We start from the raw sequence: 22,770 nt of genomic DNA, 5'->3' as shown, positions 1-22,770 counted from the left end.
GAGGCAGCCTTAACACCGGCCTTGGAGCTGCGCTCAGACTCAGCACCAAGCACCTCAGCCTCAATGCAGCACAATCCCTTCATCTAGAAGAGCTCCCCAGTACCTATCATCTTCATCAGTGCCCAAGAAGAAACGCTTGCAAGTACCTGGAGAAGAGCCGGTCTCTGGTACTTAAGGACAAGGGGGCCAGGGACAGAGTGAGATTGTGTAAGGCCGCTCTTCATCCCTGGCACCGCACCGTCAGGTGCCTATAGCCGTAGTGTAGCAGTGTCCTACGAGGCCTAATCAAGACCAGTGTACTCATTAATTTGCAGTCCTGTCGACCCCCAAAGCGTTTCCATCTGCAAGGGATCGTATGACCATGCCGGAGGGTCAGAACTGCACCAGTTGTGCTCCCAAGTGGCAGGGAGTCAGTGCTGCCACCTAGACCAGCACCGTGCCAGCTGTCCAAAGGGAAGCCAGCATTCACAGCACCAAGGTCCCCTAGATGACCTTCTCCAGCACCAGGCTGCATGACTCCACCCTGGTCTCCGCAGCACACCACCTCCTCGTCAGAAGAGAAAGTGTGTTCCTCTTTTTTCATCCTGTCGCTGAAGTGTCTGAACATGCTGCTCTCTGGGCTGCTCCCGTTTTTTCATGGCACTGAGTTCATTGGGACCTCCGGGTGCCTAGCCATGGTACCTATGGGACCCAACCACCATGTAGAGGCCCTTTTGGAACCTGTGAGGGTTAACCACTGCCTCCAGGGACCCCTTCCAAAGATCCTATTTGGTTGTCTCAAAGGCCAGGGCACTCTGGTACAGTGCACACACACCCCAGGACTGGACTCTGGTACTGAACATGGTACCAAACCCCAGGAGGAAAACCAGGATTGTGCTGGCACCATTTGAGGCTTCCTATCTGATTTTTAGCTTCCTCCTTCTCTCCAGATGAGGTCATGATGGAACCGAGAGACTCTCTGCTGCTGGGTGACAATAAGGCTTATCAAGACCTTTTGGGTCCAGGTGGAGGTGGTTAAGGAGGTGACACATGGCCTCTTGGACATCCTGTCACCAGTGGGGCCGTCCATAGTGGCCCACCACTACATGATGCCATCATGGACCCTATTAAAGCCCTTTTGCAAACCCCTGCCTCCCTTCCACCAACGCTCAGGAGCATAAATACTTTATTTCAACTAAGGGCACGGGCAGCGGGTATAATAGGGAAGGCTAAGCCTTCCCTAGCCTAGCTAAGCTGCTGCCAACCTGCCACCGGATGCCTGAGATGTGTTGGCTCTGCCCCTTCCCCATGGCCCCTACCCCATCTCCTACTGCTGCTGTTTGACATCCTCCACTCCACCCCTCCCTCTCAGGAGGTCCCCACTGGCTTTCCATGTCCCTCCTCCCCCTCTGAGGTGGGGGAGTGAGGAAGGATGCAGCAAGCCTGCGGCAGGTCTTCCGGGAGAATGAGGAGATAGGGAGCCAGCAGCTGGCGTGGGCCAGTTGGGCACTGGGGCCAATGCGGTGCTCGTTGAGGGGGGAGGGTGTTTTGGGTCTGCTGTGCCGGTGCTTGGGGGGCTGGGCCAGCATGGCTGTGGCTGGCAGGCCAGAGTCTTCCAGTTGTGGGGGGGCCCTCAGGGCTTCTCCGGTTATGGAGTGGAGTTCGGGGCTCTGGCATGCAGGGGGTGGGGCCTCAGGCAGAAGGGGCGGGGCCGGCAGGCTAGCCTCCCCAAAGTGGGGCTTCACCTGCTGCCCATGGCTAAGAGGTAGGAGTTTCATTTTATGCATCCCATCTGCCCCCCTGAGATCATTGGTAGTTGCGGTGACCAATGAATGAGACCGCCAGGAACAACTGAGTTCTATTCCCAAGGTGAAGGACCCTAAAAATCTGGACTTCTTTGGGTGCCAGACGTACTCCTCAGGGGGCCTACAACTGAGTATAGTAAATCAGCAGGGTGCTACAACTTCAACATGTGGGAGTCATTGCTCAAATTAAAGGACCTTCTTCCCCAGGATTCCAGACAGGATTTTTCCTCTCTTGTCGAGGAAGGGAAAACTGTAACCCAGGCCTCCTTACAAACAGCCATGGACACTGCTGGCTCTGTGGCCAGATCATTGGCGATCACGGTGACGATGTGTAGGAGCTCCTGTTTGCGATATCGGGACTTCCTCAGGAAGTGCAACACACCATTCAGGACCTTCTTTTTGAGGGTTCGTCACTCTTCTCAGAGCAGACGGATGCTAGGCTGCACAGCCTTAAGGACTTCCAGGTGACCATGAAGTCCTTGGGTCTCTATGTACTAGCAAGTACAAGAAAACAATACAGACCACAGCAGCCCAGCCATTCCTTTCCTCGGGCAGCCAGTCAAGACTGACAGAAGAGAAGGAATTAGAGGGTTTAGGCACAGGCAGCCTCCTCCATCATCCTTGTTGGCCCTTTTGCAACTGGTCTCCAGGCATCCCGAGTTGTCAAAGCACTCAAGGTCAGCATTACAGCCCCTTTTACAATGGATCCAGTTACTCCCCTGTTTTCCAACTGCTTTTCCTATTTCCTGGATACTGGACTCACATTACTTTGGTCCGATGGGTCCTCAACACCATAAAACTGGGTTGCACCATTTAATTCCTGTCCACCTAGCTTTCCCCACCCCCATCCCTCTTCTGGGACCTTCTCAGGAGCTCCTGTTGGAACTTGAGGGGAAGAGGGTTCTCCCCCTGTTACTTACTAATCCCGAAAGCCAACAAGGATGTCAGACCCATTTTAGACCTGCGTGGTTTCAAATGATATCTCAGGAACCTGAAGTTCCTCATGGTCTCCTTGGCCTCCATTATTCCCTTGCTGGATCCCAGGAATTGGTATGCTGCCCTTGATCTAAAGGATGCTGATTTCCATATTGTGATCTTCCCTGGTCACAGATGTTTCCTAAGATTGTAGTAAACCAAAATCACCACCAGTTCACAGTGCTCCCATTTGGCCTGTCCGCTGCCCTGTGGATTTTCATGAAATGTATGGCAGTAGCAGCAGCCTTCCAAGGAAAAAGGGGTCCACATGTTCCTATACCTCAATGACTGGCTGATCAAGCACTGGTCCAGAGCTGAAGTAAAGGCTGACTTATGGTTCATCCAGTTGACCTTTGATATTTTGGGCCCTTTGTTGAACTTCCAGAAGTCCATCCTAATCCTGGTCGAAAGGATAGAGTTCATAGGGGCAGGACTCAATTCAGTACAAGCAAGAGCTCAACTTTCGAACAACCGGTTCCTCGCGATTGCCTCCCTGATAAGATCTCTTCAAAGCCATCTAATTACGACAGCATGACCATGCCTGACCCTTTCCCATCTCAGTCATTCTTATGAACCTTGCCTGTAAATAGTTTACAGTTGTTAGTAGTTTCCCTTTAGTGGAGTGAGTGAGTGAGTTAGTCCCAGATGGGACTCAGCCTAGGGGCAGGGCATGCTCTGATCCCCAGGCTTCAAACCCTGTGACGGCTGTAAAAAAGATGCCCATCAGCGATCCGCATAGTAGCTGTCCGAAGTGCCTGGGCGAGACCCAGATCAGTGACAAGTGTCATATCTGTAAGGGTTTCAAACCTCAGACAAAACATCTCCGGGCAGTCCTTATGGAATCAGCACTGGAACTGGAGCCATCTAGGTCAGACTCTGCTCCCAGCACCATGGCATCGGTGCGGAGCACTCTGCTGGTGCCGTCTTCAGACTGTCACTGATCCTGCCTCCCTCCCCAGCACTGGCTAGAAGGCAAAGAAAGACCATGAGGGGACGATCTACTATATCCCACAAAGGGAAGGAGGGAGCCGGAGGGGAGCAAAGACCCAAGAAGGGCAGGTTCTGACCCCCAAGTGGGAGTCGGGTTCCGGCTCAGGTCGAGCGGGTTAGCCCACCCCAAGACACACCTGCCACCTCGGACAGTGATGTGGGCCCTCGGCACCTGGACGTGTCATCGACGCCTGAGGCCCTGCAGGCTGCGAGGATATACTAGCGCTACCAATTCCAGTCACGATGGTGCCCTGTTCCAGGGGTAAATCGGGCCTGGGACCCTTTCAGTGGTTACCATCGGCGCAGTACCACTCCCCACCACAGGGAGTGTCCCACCAGCGCTTGCCCTGTGTGGAGCTATCAGTCCTCAGACATCAGGAGGCCAGCCCAACGGAGCCCCCACAGGTCTCCAGATTCAGGGCACCGCTTGTCGGGCTTGAGACGCCGATCACCAGTGGCATGGCGCAGGGCCATGGAAGTGCTCCCATCCCTGTAGCCCCAAAACCAGGACCGACCTAGCTGTTCCCCCAGTGTGTGGATCACTCTGGAAACCCAATCCGATGGTCCCAAGCGCCTCACTACTGGCCGCTGGAGCACTGGTATGGGTCACCACAGTTGGGCTGAAGTTCCCTGTTTCAGCAGCTAACATGCTCCTGCTCTCTGACGGACCGGCACCGCTCAAGAAGCATGAGGCGTAGATTGCCAGGCCACTGTCGCTGGTCCGCTGAATGCCATCTGTCTCCGGGAGCTCAACGCAGGGAATCATCACATTCTGACAGATCCCCCATCGCAGCATCGAGATTGGCACAGTCGTGATTGGGATGGACAGTCAGCACTGTCCTGGTCCCCCGGTCGTGATCCCTCCTCCTCAGAGTCCCTACTAGCAGTCCAGGGTCCCACACCAGGGATACCCTCCTTACCAACGGCACCACCCGTCACTTTGTGGCCTGACCCCTCCTACCTTTGGAATACTTGGGGGTTTCTGCAAGGGCTCAAGTTGGTCTTTGGTGCTTTGCATAAGCCGTCGGCCACAATCTCCCACCCAATATGGAGCTGACTGGGGAAAAGACTCCTCAAGTTCACATGGCCCCCATCAAGGGACCAATAGAGCAACCATCAGAGGCAGCAGACCCTCCAGCACCTGCTTCCTCCTCTTCCTCTCCTGATGAGGCGATTTACAAGGGTCCACTCATCCAGTTCCACAGGATGATGTGAAGGCCTATCAGGAGCTACTAAAGAGGGTAGCCTCAAACTTGGTGCTCCATGCTGAGAAGCTGGAGGAACCCTCGGACTCCCTATTTGATATTGTCAGCTCAGCGGCCCCAGCCAGGGTGGCATTGCTCTTACATGAGGGGGTGGCAGACACCCTCGTCGCTTCCCTCCATCTCCAAAAGAGCAAAGCAAATGTACTATGTGTCTGCTAAAGGTTATGAATACCTTTATACACACCCTGCCTCAAGCTCCCTGGTGGTCTTGGTCATTAATGAATGGGAAAGCCAGGACCAACTAGGAGCGACCCCTTCCCCCACCCCCCCCAAGAACAAAGACTCAAAGAGGCTCGATTTATTTGGAAGGAAAACTTATTCTTCCTCAAGCCTCCAGCTATCAGTGGCCAATCACCAGGCCCTGCTTGGCCACTACAATTTCGACATGTTGTAGTCCGAGGCCAAGTTCGAGCATTCACTGCCTGAGGACCCCAAGGAAGAGTGCCACGCAATCCTTGAAGAAGCCAAAGTAGTAGCCAGAGTGGTCCTTCAGGCGGCCTCAGACACGGCGGACTCTGTGGCCAGAACAGTGGCCTCTGCCATCTCAATGAGGAGGCATCCTGGCTACACTTGGGTCTGTCAACAGAGGTCCAACAGTCGATACAGGATCTCCCATTCAGTAGTCAACCTCCTGTTTGTGGAACAGACACAAAACTACATGGGCTAAAGGACTCTGGGATGATGCTGTGGACCCTGGGCCTCTATACCCTGGGCCTGGCCAGAAAGCAGTTTGTCGCCGCAGCCCCAGGGCTCTGGGAGCCTGCCCAGGTTGGAGCCTGCCTGTAAAAAGGGAGAAGCTACAGATGCTGGCAGGGTCACCAGCTGGTGCCCTCTGCCCAGTTGAGCTCCATCCGCAACCAACAGGATGGCAAGCGGGCATTTTGAGGGTTCGCCCAAGGGCAACCTACCAGCCTGTATCCCGGATCCTACTTCCCCATGTTTCTCCAACCTTTCCTCTCTGCATGGGTCTCCCATAACTTCGGGTCCTCAACACCATGGGTCCCCAACACCGGGACGCAGGGTTATACCCTCCAGTTTCTTTCTGTCCCTCCCACCACCATCCCCATCCCTCTTCAGGGACCCTTCTCATGAGTACCTGCTCGTGCAGGAGGAAAAGGACCTTCTGCAAGTGGGGGCTGTGGAGGAAGTCCCTCAGGAGTACAGGGGCAAGGGATTTTACTCGTGGTACTTTCTGATCCCCAAAGCCAAAGGGGGTCTCAGACCCATCCTAAACCTGTGAGACCTCAACAAATATCTTCAAGAAGTTGAAGTTCCGCATGGTCTCCCTGGCCTCCATCATTCCCTCCCTGGATCCAGGAGACTGGTATGCCGTCCTTGATTTGAAGGACGCGTATTTTCACATATCGATATTTCAGGGACACAGATGATTCCCGCGTTTCATGGTGGGTCCTGCTCATTACCTGTTCAGCCTGGCTACAGCCCTAAGGCTGTATGCATGGCAGTGGTGGCTGCCTACCTCAGGCGTCAGGGTATCCAGGTTTACCCATATCTCGACGACTAGCTCATCAAGGGCCACTCCAGGTCTCAGGTCCAGCATGACATCTCAGCACTTCAGGTCACGTGCCATGCCCTGGGCCTGCTGATAAACGAGGAAAAATCAATGGTAATCCCAGTACAAACAATAGAATTCATCAGGGCAGTCCTCGACTCCACCTGTGCCAGAGCATTTCAGCCACAGGACTGATTCGAGACAATTGGTGAGTCTCACTGCCAGTGTCTCTGCATATCCCCTCACCACAGCCCAGGTCTGCCTCAGGCTTTTGAGCCACATGGCGGCATGTACTTGTGTTGCCTGCTGTGTGAGGCTTAGATTGTGACCCCTCCAACAGTGACTGACAGCAGTCTACGTCCCATCCAGAGACCATCTGGACAAGGCTGTTATGATCCCACCGAAGATACTTGCCTCCCTGCAGTAGTGGAATGACCCCCGGGTGGTCCTGGAAGGAGTCCCGTTGGAGAGTCCTTGACACTTGGTATCTCTGATATTAGATGCCTCTGACCTTGGCTGGGGAGCGCATCTCAGCATGTTGAGAACTCAAGGGATGTGGTTCCCGGAGGAGCTGACATTGCACATAAACATCAGGGAACTCAGAGCAGTCTGCCGAGCCTGCGAAGTCTTCCTGCCACATTTTTTTGGTTGAGCGGTATGGATACTCACAGACAACACAGCCTCGATGATCTACATCAACAGGTGAGGGGGAGCCTGATTGGTTGGCTCTCTGCCAGGAAGCACTCGGATTGTGGGATTTGTGTATCCAGCACAACATCCACCTTGAGGCGTCGCACCTCCCCAGCAGCCGGAGTATGCCGGCGGATCACCGCAGCTGGTGGTTCTTCTCTCCCCACGAGTGGTCCCTGCATCCAGAGATCGTTCAACTGCTCTTCAAATGGTGGGGAACTTCCTGAGTGGACCTGTTCATCACCAGACAGAACAGGAAGTGCCAACAGTACGGCTCCTTCCAGGGCCTAGGCAGGGACTCCCTCTCCGATGCTGTTCTTCTGTCGTGGGAGGGAGATCTGATGTACTCCATTCCCACTGATTCCGCTCATCAGCAGGGTCCTAGCAAAAGTCAAAACAGACAAAACACGGGTGGTCATGATCTCTCCAGCGTGGCCTCGCCAGCGCTGGTTCGGCACGCTCATGGATCTGGCACTGGCCCCTCCATGGCCACTGTTCAGCCACCCAGACCTCCTCTCACAAGACCATGGGTAGCTCCTGCACCTGAACCTTCACTCCCTTCACCTCACGGCTTGGTTGCTGCATTGCTGAACCCGCAGGAGAGGGCCTGCTCCAGCCAGGTACAGCAAGTCCTCTTGGAAAGCGGAAAGCAGCCTGCCACCAGAGCGACTTACCTAGCAAAGTAGAAGCAATTCTTCTGCATGGCATCTCACCAACAAGGTCTTTGCAGTCTATCCTGGGTTACGTGCTGTACCTTAAGCCTCAAGCCCCTGCTCTTTCCTCTATCAGGGTGCAGTTGGCAGCCATATTGGCCTTCCACCAGCAGGTCCAGGGAAAATCTGTGTTCTTCCAGGACATGTCCATCTGGTTCCAAAAAGGCCCAGAGTGACTCCTCCCACTGGTTTGGGATCCGGTTCCACAGTGGGACCTCAACCTTGTCCTCTCGAGGCTCACAGGACCTCCCTTTGAGCCCCTGGCCTCTTGTTCCATTTCACACCTGTCATGGAAGGTTGCCTTCTTTGTAGCCATTACCTCGGCGAGGTGAGTATCTGAAATTAAAGCCCTTAATTCCTGACCTCCTTACACGGTTTTCTGCAAGGACAAGGTCCAGCTGTGATCCCATCCCGCATTTCTGCTTAAGGTGATGTTCCACTTTCATGTCAACCAGGATATCTTTCTCCCAGTTCTCTGTCTAAAGCCACACTCCACCGTAGAAGAGAGGTGGCTGCATATCGTGGATGTCTGGCATGCCCTAGTGTTCTACCTGGAGCACACCAAGCCCTTCCCCAGGTCGACCCAACTCTTCATTGCAACAGCAGACCGGATGAAAGGCCTTCCAGTGTCCTCGCAGAGGATCTAGAACTGGATCACCTCTTGTATCCGGTTCTGTTATGAGTTAGCACAGGCTGAACTGCCACCTGTATTGAAGGCCCACTTGACCGGAGTTCAAGCATCCTCAGCGGCCTTCCTAGTGCACGTCCTCATCCAGGACAGCTGCAGAGCCGCCACATGGTTTTCAGCATGCACGTTTGACACATTACGCCATCCCTCAGTAGGCCAGAGATGACACTGGATTTGGCAGAGCTGTGTTGCAATTGACACGCCCATGAACTCCTACACGCCCATGAACCGCCTCCAGTGGTACTGCTTTGGAGTCACCTACAATGGAATGGATAGGAGCAAGCACTCGAAGAAGAAAACCCAGTTACCTTTTCCGTAACTGGTATTCTTCGGGATGTTTCTCATATCCATTCCATGACCCGTCCTCCTTCCCCACTGTTGGAGTTTCCAGCAAGAAGGAACTGACGGTGGGGGGAACCAGCAATACCCCTTATACCGCAGCATACGCGCACCACTCCAGAGGGGACCAGAGCTGGTCCCCTATGGATACCACTGAGGGGAAAACTTCCAGCACCGGTGCATGTGGCGAGCACACACACCTACAATGGAGTGGACATTCTTATGGTCATAAGAACATTCTTATGACATGAGCAATGCATCTCAAAGAACACCAGTTACAAAAAAGAAAAAAAGGTAACTGTCTTTCCTTGGTTGCCCTCCTTACTGTGTATAATTATGGTTCTTGTCTGTCTTCACACAGCATGTAATTAACATGATTTTTCCATATATTGTGTTCTGTTTTAGGTTCTTATACAGCCCCTCGTGACTGTAGTATCTGCTCAATGCACTACTGCAAAAAACTCTCCATCTGATGAATATCTGTCATGTGTGGTTAACTTTTTCTCTCACCTTCTCCCCCCCGGGGGGAAATCTTGTACAGTTTAGTATTATACATTTATAAATTAATACTTGTTGCTTTGTTTTGTTAGGGAAGGCAAAGGTACATTTCACTTAAAGTGGTAGATGCTCAGGTTTGTGGTGGTAGCTAGTTCCTGTGGGAGTTTATTCCGCGGTCTGGGACTGTCCACCAAAGAAGGCTTTATCTCCTGCACGGGCGAGCTTTACTCTTAAAGCAGTAATACTAAAGGTAGTAAGTTCTGTTGCGCCTGAGGAGCAGAGTTGTTGAGAGTGCACTTCCTTCTGGTGCTTTAGGCACTCTTCAATATCTTGGGTCTAGGCTATTAAGCAACTTGGAAGATCAGGATCAAGACCTTGAACTTGATTGGATAGTCTGTGGGGAAACCAGTGTCAAAGCAGAGAGCAGGTTTGATGTGCTTATCGTAACCCATGCTGCTTAGGTGACATGCTTCAACATTCTATACTCTGAGCTTCCTAAGCGTTGATGGCTTCTTGTCTAAGTATATTGCATTGCAGTAGTCTAGCGAGGAGGTGATAAAGGCAGTATAACTGGTCATCATCCATAAGGGTAGGATGGGGTCTTCAAGCCAACTGGAGATGGTAGAAAGCATAACTATTCGTTTTCATAGCTTTCATCAGATTAACTGATTTTTGTTGGAGCTTAAAGTGGGAAACTGAGCCACAAATCCACTTTATCTTACAACACATTATAAGCATTACTACAATTATCAACACTGGTATCCATAATGTATCTTAAAATTAAATGCCATATCTGGATGTTCCCCAATTATATTAATTTGATCCCAGAAACTGGGTGTAACACTTACTCTATATATTGTATTTAATTGTTCTTGCATGTGAATTCAATGGTTTGTATATTATTTTAATAAAGACTTTTAAGTGCAAATTTAATTTTACAAGAGGTATTTTAAAGTTAGGAAGTAATTGCAAAGCCTTTGCAATTAAGCTTAGTTGACTCTTACTACTACTGGCTCAACAAATTTGAGTATAGGTATAATTTTGATTCAATTATAGTTTTGAATTTTAAGAATAAAACACCAATTGAGCTGATTGAATGGGCACACTTTCCCTCCATGATTGTATTTTTACTGTTGTATAACCACACAGTAGTCTTTATTTCACACTTTTTATGTCTATTCTAGGTACTCAGCTGTACTGGCAGTTGAAAAATGATTTCTTTCTTGGGTTTCTGTTTCATTATTATGATCTATACCACAGATTGGTTGCATGGCCCCTAGGGCATTACATCAGCAGATCCATTTGGCTTGCACTTCTGTGCAGCAGTCCAGAAAAGGTGCTTGCCACCATTCATGTGAGTGTCTTCCAGTATGTGAGGTATATGGCTGGACATGGTACATGTTCCTTAAAATTGGAGTCTTTGAGGATGCTTACTTTATTGGTAGTGAAAGTGGGGCGGACAGACTTTTTTTAAAAAAAAATAGCCTTTTGTATAGTAATTATAATTAAGAGATGACATTGTTACCACAGCTAGATTACTGAGGATATTAACCTCTGTGACTAGTTGTTTCATTCCTATACCAGTCCAGCAGATACTTGTTGGTAATGAGGCTATGCATTTTCCCTATGCGGATATCTTTTAAAGCTTGTGAAACATCTATTAATATATATATATATATATATATGCAAACATTGCATTTCACATTACGTATAGTTATAGTGTGATGTTCAGCTTCCTCATTATTGTGACTAACTGATTAGCCCTCTTTGGGGTTTCCATTAGTGCTTGGGCAAATAACAAGAATTGTACTGCGGTGTGTATTGATAATTAAAGATGATGGTCCCACAATATAAGCAAAATGCTTATCAGCCCAAATGTAGCTAACATATGTCTTTCATACCAGGTATATTTCTGTTCTACAGGAGTTAGTGTCTCAATGTGTAAGTAGTTGGTCTGAGTTTTGAATTTCTATGTTGACCCAAGACGACTCCTAGTGCTATTTCTGCAGCAGCTAATTCCAACACAAAAGGTTGTGAATAGTCAGGCTGAACCAACACTGGAACTGAGCTTAATACCGGTTTCAATTTAGTGACTGCTTCAGTCACTTGTGGGTTCCATTCCCAACTACTACATTTTTAAAGCAAACTATATGAAGGAGCAACTATTTCTATATATTCAAATATAAACTCCCAAGAGAAGCCAGTTCCTAAAAACTGCAGTTTTGTTTTAATACAGTTTAACAAGCATTTTAGAAAATATTCCAAGAACCATTTTGCAAAATATTAACAATATTATGCTTTCCCTTTAAACATTTTTAACTGATGAATCTGGATTTTTGATGCTCCTCAGTTGGCAAGTTATGCCACAAATATATAAACTCAGTTTGTATTTGGTTTGAGTGCTTCAAAATATAGGTGCCTACAATATATAAAACAAAAAATTACATATAAAAAGCATAAGCCCCTTTGTTTTCAGTTTAAACAAATTTTTACTGAAAAATTCCCGGGTTTTACAAAAAGTATTCAGTTTTTTTCTGATTTTCAACCTACTTTATATTCAAAATATACAAAAAAAAACTTGTTTTATTAGGAAAATACAATACATTGCATGAGATATATGTATTATGATAATACATTAGTCTGTGTGTGTATATGCAAAGCTGCCTCTTGAAGTAAGGCTATGTATTAGTCTAGAACAGTGGTCACTAATTGGTCAATCGTGATCAACTAGTCGATCCTAAAGGATCTCCCAGTTGATCTTGATCTCTGGCAGTGTAGTGTGGCTGCCGCTAAGGCAGACTTCCTACCTACCCCAGTCCCATGCCACTCCCAGAAGCAGCCAGTGCGGCCCCAGGGGCAGGGGTCTCCCTCCGTGCGCTGGTCCTGCCTGCAAGCACTGCCCCCGCAGTTCCCATTGGCCGGGAGAGTTGTGGGGGCCGGGGCTTGCAGAGAGGGGCAGTGCACTTTGTCCACTTCCGGGAGTGGTGTGTGGCTGGGGTAGGCAGGGAGCCTGCCGTAGCCTCACTGCACCCGCTGCCGACTGGGAGTCACCGGAGGTAAGTTCTGCCCAGGGGGAGGCCGCACCCCAGCCCCCTCCCTGAGCCAGCACCCTATACCCCCTCCTGCACCCTGAAGCCCCTCCTGCATCCCAAGCCCCACCCTGAGGCCCCTCCCAAAGCCAGCACCTGAAATTCCCTCCTGCGTCTGAACCCCCAGCCATGAGCCCACTCCCGGTGCCAGCACCCCATACCCCCTTCTGCACTCTGAACCTCGTCCTGCACCCAAAGCCCTAGCCCTGACCCCCCTCCCAGAGTGAACACCCTATATCCCCTCCTGTACCCCAGCCCCTGCCCCAGGCCTAGCCCAGAGCCCCCTCCCAACCTTTTTCTGTTTCTAGTACAAACAAACAAACTTAACAAACATATTTTCATGGATCCTTGTGGTGAGTGGCATCCCCCACTGAATTTGTCCTTCCATGACTTAATACAAATTTTTAACAATTATAGAGGTCTATAATCTTCTGTGTTACTAGTGGCCAGCATTTTAGCAAAAAGGTTTATAGTTTGAGGGGGAATACAAATCAGAATAACCATTATCTTCTTCCCAAAGGTACAGATGGGACAAGTCCTCACTAGTACCAATATCCTTACGTTTCCTTAAATTCTCTATAGTTTGATTGTACTTTATATTCTTGGACATATTACTGTGTGTTCCGTCTTTCCGTAACTGTACAACAATCTGTGTTGTGCTTAGTTTCTCCCTGTCATAGCTCACTGACTGATTTTTACCAAGAGCAAATACTGTGGTTGTCATTTGGTCATTGGCCACAACCTCTCTATTCTGTACTTGTAACTAGTTGCAGCGTTCTTTAACTTGTTCCTCAGACACAAGATCATTAAATATACTACTTCCATATACAGTCCCTTTTCATGGGAATTTTTATAGTTCTTATTATTCTCAACTTTACTGTTAAGTCTTTTCAGCTATATCCCAAGGTTCTTCCTTGGCTAAGACTTTTCTTTCAAATGCCTCTCTGTGGCAAATTATATTAACATACTCCTCCATTATGATTGAGAACTTACTTTCTTGTCTGGGTGTTGGACAACACCATGGCTGGAGGCCAGGGCACTGTTCTCTATAGCCTTCCAAGCCTTAGGCTTGTATCTGTATCCTAGTATCTGGAGCCTTCATAATCCTGAAGAGCTGGAAGTGACCACAAGGAGCAAGACATCATGGACTCATGCCCACCCAGGGATGCCATTGTTCGATGTCAAAGTGGGAAACTGAGTCACAAGTCCACCCAATTTAGGCTTAATCAATTTTTGCCTTTATTTATACAACTTCAGACAGAAGTATTGTAATTTATAATGTCTGAACATATGCTTATGCCAATAACAGACGAGATAGAATAGGTAAATGGGCCCAAATTACTGCCTTCTGGAGCACTGGAAAGTTCTTCCACCTTCCATGATGATCATCGCCTTCTCTGATCTCTTGGTCTAGTCCTTCAGTCCTATTCCTACAGCTTCTGGTGCAGTCTCTGTAATTTGGGCTTTGTTCACTTGAGTCTTTTACACATTTCTAGATTACTTAATTTTATCCAGTAGGCTTTTACCACATCATCCCCTTCATGTGTGCGTGTGTGTAACCCATACAATATGCACGTGCAAACTTCAGTTACTTAACTTACCTAATTTTTCCTGCTGGTTTTGCAGTTTTGGGGTCATGTCATTCTATGTCACCCTGTTCCTAGCTTTCCCAGAAACCTGGGATTTTATATTTATCATTACATGTTTGTGTATCTTCTTTACATCTTGCAACGTGACACGTTATGTATCTTGCTAGCAATAATATCATTTTAAACAAAACGGCAATTTATATCAAAGAGGGATTGGCAAAACCACACTTATGCCAGGCAAGGCCTTGGCCTAAGTGTTGCCTCATCTAAACCCATTCGGTATCCAGAATTACAAATTATTAAAATAGAGCTAACAAAGCTCTTAATTTTACCATTTTGCAATTCTTCATTCTATATTTCAGTACATGTATGTCACTCTTCTACCCCTTAATCTATTGCAGGAATGGGGAGTTATGGAAAACACAAAAAACCTTTTTGTCAGCATTCTTTATTATCTTAAACATAGGTTTTCAAAGGCCTTTTTCATTCAAAGTACAGTTTTGTTTGTGAATCATTACCAAAAAAAATCGTCAGAAATTTTCCTGTGTTGCATTTTGAGGGATGTCAAATGTTAGGGCCTTGACATTGAATAGTACTGCAACAGTACATTGTAATTAATGTTTGTTAACATTGTTTACCTTAAAATTGGTTATTCACGAATCAGCGTTTGGATTGTAGCTTTAATCTATTAACTTTTATGTTTAACAAATCTGAATTGAAACAATTTATTAAGTGTGGATGAAGTCTGAGCCAAAGGTATTCATCCTTACCACCTGCATTGTTACCCTATTTTCAAAAGCAGTTTGGGTTTTGCTGACTGATGAACGGCTTAAAATTTGGAACAAAAAAAATTTCAGTATAAAGTCTGGACAAACTTTCAAACTCGCTTATGGGACACTAGAAAAATGATATGGCAATGTAAGATTTATTTCTGAAGATTAGAGAATTGCACATTTCAGGACATAGAACTATTTTGGGTTTGAGGCAAATTTCCCTTTAAAATATGGAATGCTACTCAATGTATTTATGTAGGCATCCAGTAATGGGAGAGGAGGCAGCTGGCATTGACCATAGTAAAATCTGTCCCGTATTTGTTATCAGTGTATCACAGGGTATCTGTATTATTATTCATTCAGCTCTTGGCCAAATTTTGACTCTTGACCGCTAATGTGAGAGTTTGGGGAAATGGAATAATAATTGTTAACACTTGACTGGTTTTGTATAATTGAGACTACTTTAGATTTTAAAAATTAATTTGACAAGAATCTTTCCATAATGTGGCTGACAACTTCAGGAGTAAGGAAGAGAAGAGTTAAAGCTACAGGAAATAAAATTTGCAGGTTTTTAAGGTTGCCTATATCTTGTACAGCAGACCCACTGTTCCCAAACTCTGGTCTGTGGAGAGTTGGGTGGTCTTACTTCTATATGTGAGGAGAGACAAAAAGAAGCAAAATCTGATTGTGAGATTAATTCATTTGAGAGGACAAAACACTTATGAAAATTGACTAAAAGTACGTAAATTCTTTCTCATCGCTATTTTTTTCATGTTGCGTCAACTGCTATAGTTTCCAAAAGGGAGATTTCATGATTTCAAATAGGAGGGAGATGATCCATAATATGGCATCTCTATTAGAGATGAAACCTCATTGAAGCAACAGTTGACAGGTTTTCTACCACAGGTGTTCATAAATTTCCAAAAACAATGAGGAGTCCTTGTGGCACCTTACAGACTGACAAATTTATTTGGGCATAAGCTTTCTAGGTCTGTTATTGCGTGACCAGGGAGACTGAAGTGTTCTCCTACTGGTTTTTGAATGTTATATTTGTGTCCATTTATTCTTTTGCGCAAAAGAATAAATGAACACAAATCTGACATCAGTAATTATAACATTCAAAAACCAGTAGGAGAACACTTCAGTCTCCCTGGTCACTCAATAACAGACCTAAAAGTAGGAATTCTTCAACAAAAAAACTTCAGAAACAGACTCCAACGTGAAACTGCAGAACTGGAATTAATTTGCAAACTGGACACCATCACATTAAGCCTGAATAAAGACTGGGAGTGGTTGGGTCATTACAAAACCTAAACCTAATTTCCCCCATACTAATTTCCTCCTACTGTTACTCACATCTTCTTGTCAACTGTCTGAAATGGGCCACTCTCATTACCACTACAAAAGTTATTTTTCCTCCCTTGGTATCCTACTGTTAATTGAATTGTTTGGTTGGACAGACCTCACACTTGGTAAGGCAACTCCAGTCTTTTCACGTATTTATACCTACTCCTGTATTTTCCACTCCATGCATCTGATGAAGTGGGTTCTAGCCCATGAAAGCTTATGCCCAGATAAATTTGTTAACCTCTAAGGTGCCACAAGGACTCCTCATTGTTTTTGCTGATACAGACTAACATGGCTACCACTCTGAAACCTGTCTTAAATTTTCAGTAGTACTCATGGCAATGCAAAAAGTTAAGGCTTGCCCTCTAAAATAGTTTGGGATCGTAAATTTACTTTAATTTTTTTCTGTTTGATCCTTTAAATTGACAGGGAAGAATGCACCAATAGCCTTCCCGAACTACTGTACTGCAGAACGAGATCACTCTTTAGCTTTGCTTAATTTCTTTGCTTATAACAGCATTTTTGTGTTCAATCTTGGATTTCTCATTTGTTCTCTGCAGTACCTATTTTAAATAATGCCATTTTGGTACTAGGAGAGATTGTTGTCCATTGTTGGTATTAAGATGCTGATACGCAAGATTATATTTTTAAGATTCTAATTTTGGGCTGTCTAGACTGACTTTGTCTAACCTTTTGGCTTTTTGGTAATCTACATTTGAGGAGCAGGTGAATTTCTGCCCCTAGTTTCTGCCTAGTCTGGCTAACATAGGCAATGAGAGCAAAAGTATTTTGAAGTGAGATCCCTTATTCCAGCAAATACACAAGCACCAGTGCGTGCTCTGATATTTACACCTACTGTAAGCCTCTCTTTACACTGACAACATGGTGTTAAAGGGCCTTAAGATAAATGAGAATTGGACATGCTGTGTGTTCATACACATTCCTTCAAATGTTTTTCAGTTTACAAGGGTGGATTTTTGCTTTTTTTATAATCCTTTTCCTCAAAGATTTGACTTTTGAACAACAATAACTTACTTACCAGTATTTTTAAATAAGTGGTTTAGAAATCATAACTTTGATTTCACATTTAGTAACTGATAAAACTGAAAGATTTAAACAGCGAGAGCAATTGAATTTTAAGAATAACATGTTGGAGAAAAGAAAACTAGCTGCAGTCCAACTATCTAAAGTGGTACAACTTCCCTAGTGGATTTCACAAATGTGACCGTTTAAAATTACTGCACATATTAATACACGGTATTAGCATGTACAGTAGAACTAGTACGTTATGTAGTACGACTTTGTTGTTACAAGTCAATTCATTATGCTTACTTCATTTGTTAGGTCTCCATCCACCAGGCCCTCCTTTAGCAAGACCTATTCTTCCTCGAGACAGGGGAGCTTTGGATAGAGTTGTTGAATACTTAGTTGGTGATGGTCCACAGAACAGGTAAAATTTTGCTAATGATAGTAAGTAACAGCACATACACGATGAGTTGAAAGTCTGGTTTTTGTTTGTGCAGGATTAGATGTTCTAGAATTCTGCTGCTTATGTTTGTTGGTGGCTTCATATACAGTTTTCCTAATGAACTGGCTCTCTAAAGCCTTGCCTGAACTCTCTTTTACCCCACTCTCAGAAGCGTAAACTCTAGCAGGAGCAGTTTTAAAATGATAGTGCACTAATGAAAAAGAAAAGCCTTATTGAAGCTTGAGTGGGAGAATGAATTAAACCATCACCTAAAAACATCCGAGACTCTTAATTTCTTTTCACATGTATCATCATTTTAATTGCTTATAACTAATTGCCTGCTGAATTGTCCCAAACCCACTTGAGCTGGCCTTCTAACTCTGTTAGAGGAACTATTAATCAGATCATTGTATTTCCTCATAAAAGTTGAATTACCAGTATTTTTGATGTGGCTTCTATTGAGTCTAGTATGAAACAGACACTTAAATTGCAGCTATGTGATAGGTTAAGACCTAACCATCTTGGTTTAATTCTTAAGATTATGATTCAAAATTTGTCTTTTGCTGATGTGTAAATGAAGAGACCCTGCTAACCAGTACATTCTTCATAAATGGATTGGGCATTACTTGTTGTTAACATTTTAACTATATTGAAAGTTGCTCAGCTTTAATACTCTACAGCAGTTCCATTGTCTGAATACTTAGCTTCAACTTAACACCTGTATTTTTACTCTTTTTTTTTTTTTTAAGGTATGCCCTTATATGTCAACAGTGTTTTTCTCATAATGGTATGGCTCTGAAGGAGGAGTTTGAATACATTGGTAAGAACTAACTTACATAGTCTGTTCTTTTAAAAAATAAGTATTGTACTTCTTGAGAGACTGTTACAGTACTGTAACATTTAGATTCTAGTTAAGTACTTAGTACAAGCTAAGAAATGCCACTTATGGTAATTTACTATTCAGTAGCTAAGGATACATTTTAAGTTTTAAAAAAGTACTTTATTACAACCTTCAGGCCGAGTATATTGTGTGTGTAAAACTATTCAGGAGAAATAAGCCTCTTCCAAAACATCCTTGAGAATCACTGTGGGCTATGAATAGCCCTCAAAAGGGTTTTATAGCTAAAAACTATCTGACGTTAAAGTTCTCCGCTTTACCAGAACTTATAGAAAATCTTGTTTTGGCAAGAAGATCTCAAGGAGGCATCAAAACAGGAGTAGGAACAAGCCCTGGAGGTTATATGTCAATTTATGGCTGACAATAACTTAAGACAGACCCAGTTCTTTTTTGAACACAGATGATGTACAAAAGAGGCAAAATAAAACTACAGTAAGTCTAATGTGTAAGAAATAGTTTCAGGCATCTCTCTTCTCTTTCCATTGCGCATGGGGGTCTGTCTCTCTGTTTGGGAGAAAATATACAGCACAATAGGCAATATATTTCATTTCTCACTGATCTGACAGCATGTATTCTGTGTATCCGTCTGAGCAACAAACAGTCCAAATGTGCAAGAAAGAGACTTGTTTGGTCTTCTGTAAAAGTGTATTTTAAATTATTGGACAGCATATAATATTTTTCCAACACAAACGTGGCTTTCCTTACTAAATACTACGAGGGCAGATTATTTTTCAAGTAATAATGGAGTCTCCCATTGAGTCTGATGGATGAGCTACACAAATAATTTTTCAAAGTGGTAGCAAGTTGGTCGTAATTCTCTCATCCTTTTTGGCCATTTTATCTACTGGTGCAGAAGGTTGTAACGGGTGGTCTGCCAAACAAAGATGCAGCACTTTGCAATGTGCAGGAGAAACAATTGAGACAATCATATGCAGATCCCATTGATGGTCAAAGTGACATACTCTGTATTAAAACTGGAGCTAGCCAGTCATGGCCCACAGCCAAACGTCGCTGCAGACTGAAGAAGAAAGTGGCCGCTCCGCCGAAGTCTGTGGGCCATGACTGGCTAGCTCCAGTTTTAATACAGAGTATGTCTTCTCCTAGACGAGCTGCCTACTGGGGCTAGGAGTCTTGTCTACCCCAGCAATGGACTGCTTATTGTCTGGTCCCTAGTCTTTGACCTGGCTGGCTGGAGTGGTTCTACCAGAAGTTAAACTCCTGCTGGCAAAGCTCTCCAGGTCATGAGAACTTTCAAGCCTTCCCACCACATCAAGGTGTAGCCCTCAGTGAAGGAAATGACTGAATAATAATATTTTACAGAATAATTTAAAGGGAATGGATATCCGTACTGGAGTATTTATTTAAAAAAAAAAACACACAAAAAAACCCCAGCCAAACCAAAAAAAACCCCAAGAAACTGGTCTTATAAATCTTTAAGAATACTTTTCTTCCATAGACAATCATGTTTTGTTGATGTTTGTGACACCCCTAGTAATGATTACCCGAAATGTTCACAAGTAGCAACAGCAGAGCTGAAAGTGAGATTATTATTGTGTATGCTTTTGTAATCTTCTGTGCAGCATTTAGGTGTGCGTACTGCTTTTTCCTGAATCCTGCAAGAAAAACTAGACCACAAGCTCCACGACTCCCAGACTTCAGTTGTGAAAAGAGGCAGCCAACAGAATTGCAGACTACGGTTGGACCTTTGCATTCTGGAGGGGTAAAACTACAAGAGAATCCACCAAAGGAAGGTGTGTACTAATCCTGTGAAGGTTGCCATTATTCATGTTCATTGAAATCCTTTTGTCACTGCTCTTCTTGGTTCTGTCTTTTTTCCTTAAAGTGCAGCAGTTTTAAAGCATTCTAACTTTTTTGTTCTCCTGTAGTGTGTGTATTTTGCATTGTTTGTTCCTTAGTGTTTTTGATTTACTCTTCATCTGCATTGCTGAAGGGTTTTTAGCCATACAACCCCTTAAAATTCAGTCTTACTTTACTCATGTCTGGCAAGGTTATTTTCCCTTTGAAAATACTGCTTAATGAAATCCCTGGCTTTTTTATTATTGATAAACAAATATCAAATCTAAACTGTATATTATGTGCATAATTAACAAGATAATCTGCCCCTAAGTGGTTAAATTTCACTGTTTTTTCAGCAGGTCATTTGGTTGAGGTGGGTTGAAATTCCTGCCTTTGTTCCTTAAGTTAGTTTTGCTATTTTCCCCAGGGCAGGAAAATCTAGTAAAACTGCCTTGCTTAAAATCAAGAGTTCAAAGACAAATTGTCAATTTTAATTTAACAAAGTTCCTTTTGAGAGGTTTTATAGTCTGCAAATACAGTAGGTGTCTAGAGTTCAGCCAAGAAGAAGATGCAATGTTTTCAGGAGAGTTTAGAAAAGAGTTGTAATTAAAACCAAAGAATCTTCAGTTAGACTTAACTTTTGATTATTTACTAAAGAGGTATGGATTTCTCTACGGTTCCGTTCAAACCAGACAAGATCTAAAGCATGTGGGGCTAGGGAGTATGGAGCAGTTCATGTCACTGTGCTTAGCTGAAGAGGTTTAAAAGGCAGCTGACTACAGGAAATAGTTCTAGTAGTTTAACAAATAAAACTCCCTTCCTGTTGTAATCTTTTCATGTTGGGGACAGAGTGCCATTGTCTTTCACTTTGTATGTGGCATGAAGAGGCAGGGTGATCATCTTTGCCATTGCACAGAGGACAGATTAATAAATTGGGGGTTTTTGTAGTGGTGTATTAAGATCTTTAATGGCTTAAACTGGTTAAAAACACACACAATTAGTGTCTAATTACTTGCTAATAGTGCTGTGAGTTCTCTAAAAATACCACTTGTACAGAATTCTCATTACTGATGTCTCCTGCCTCAGCATGAGTCATGTGGGAAACTGCCTCTAGGTCTTGAGAAACTTGATCTGGTGAGGCACCTGCAGGCTGGCTTGAGAGCTCTAACTTGCTGAATATGCTCCAACTTCAAGTACCTCAGGGGTATGTTTACACCCAAAGAAAAACCAGAAGCACGGAGTCTCAGAGTTCAGGTCAGTTGATTTGGGCTCCTCAGCATTGGGGTACAGGGCTAAAAATAGAGGTGTAGACATCCCACTCAAGCTGGGGCACAGGCTCCACCACCCCCTCTGGCTTCCAGAGCCAGGGCTCTAGCCTGAGTGGGAATGTTTATCCTGCTATTTTTAATCCTACAGCCTGAGCCAATTGACCTGGGCTCTGAGATTTGGCACTGAGTTTTTCTTTGCAGTATAGACATAACCTTATCCAGAACATTGCAGACAGTTCCTTTCTGATTGGTCAGTGAAGGAACTGCTCAGTGGCTCTGATGTGGGAAGAAGAAAAGGAGTACTTGTGGCACCTTAGAGACTAACCAATTTATTTGAGCTCAAATAAATTGGTTAGTCTCTAAGGTGCCACAAGTACTCCTTTTCTTTTTGCGAATACAGACTAACACGGCTGTTACTCTGAAATCTGATGTGGGAGTGCCTCTTGCTGCTTTAGCCCTTATTCAGGGCCTTGTTGTGTTCTCCAGTTTCTAGTCAATCATACTTAATCATAAAATCATAGAAATGCAGGGCTGGAAGAAACCTTGAGTTGAGGCAGGACCAAGAAAACCTACACCATCTCTGACAGGTGTTTACCAACTTGTTCTTAACAGTGGTGGGGATTTCCCATGTTCCCTTAGTAACCTCTTCCAGAACTTAACTACACTTATAGTTAAAAAGGGTTTTCTAACATCTCATTTAAATCTCCCTTACTGCAGATTCAGCCCATCACAGAAAGGAGGACAAGAAGTAAACATAAAGAGCAATTGATCATCTTATTTAAAATAACCCTTCTGTTTGAAAACTGTTGTTAGGACTTCCTTCAGTCGTCTTTTCTCAAGCCCAATTTTTTTAACCTTTTCACATTGGTCAGGTTAGGCTTCGGCCCGGGCTCAAGCATGGTCTTACGTTGCAGTGTAGACATACTCTAAGGAAAGTGTAGGTTTTCTACTTAACAGGGAAGGAGAGCTAATAACGGATGATATCAAAAAGGCTGAGGTGTTTAATGCCTATTTTGTTTCAGCATTCACTAATAAGGTTAACTGTGGCCAGATGCTTAACAATTAATATTAACAACAAGGAGGAAGAAA

General features: G+C 44.9%; 1 protein-coding gene across 3 annotated transcripts in view; it reads left to right on the top strand.

The window, feature by feature from the left end:
- Positions 1-22,770, top strand: part of LNPK (lunapark, ER junction formation factor) — an 85,067-nt gene that overhangs the window by 43,235 nt on the left and 19,062 nt on the right. For all 3 annotated transcript variants that reach the window (XM_084643987.1, XM_084643988.1, XM_084643986.1), the window contains 3 exons: positions 17,595-17,700; positions 18,468-18,538; positions 20,197-20,367. In XM_084643987.1, the coding sequence (XP_084500113.1) occupies positions 17,595-17,700; positions 18,468-18,538; positions 20,197-20,367 (348 nt within the window). The remainder of the gene's footprint in view (positions 1-17,594; positions 17,701-18,467; positions 18,539-20,196; positions 20,368-22,770) is intronic.

Source organism: Lepidochelys olivacea (assembly GCF_965140295.1).
Source record: "Lepidochelys olivacea isolate rLepOli2 genome assembly, chromosome: 11".
Classification (NCBI taxonomy): Eukaryota; Metazoa; Chordata; order Testudines; family Cheloniidae; genus Lepidochelys; species Lepidochelys olivacea.
The sequence above is the reverse complement of the archived record's forward strand: the minus strand, read 5'-3'. Positions and strand labels throughout refer to the sequence as shown.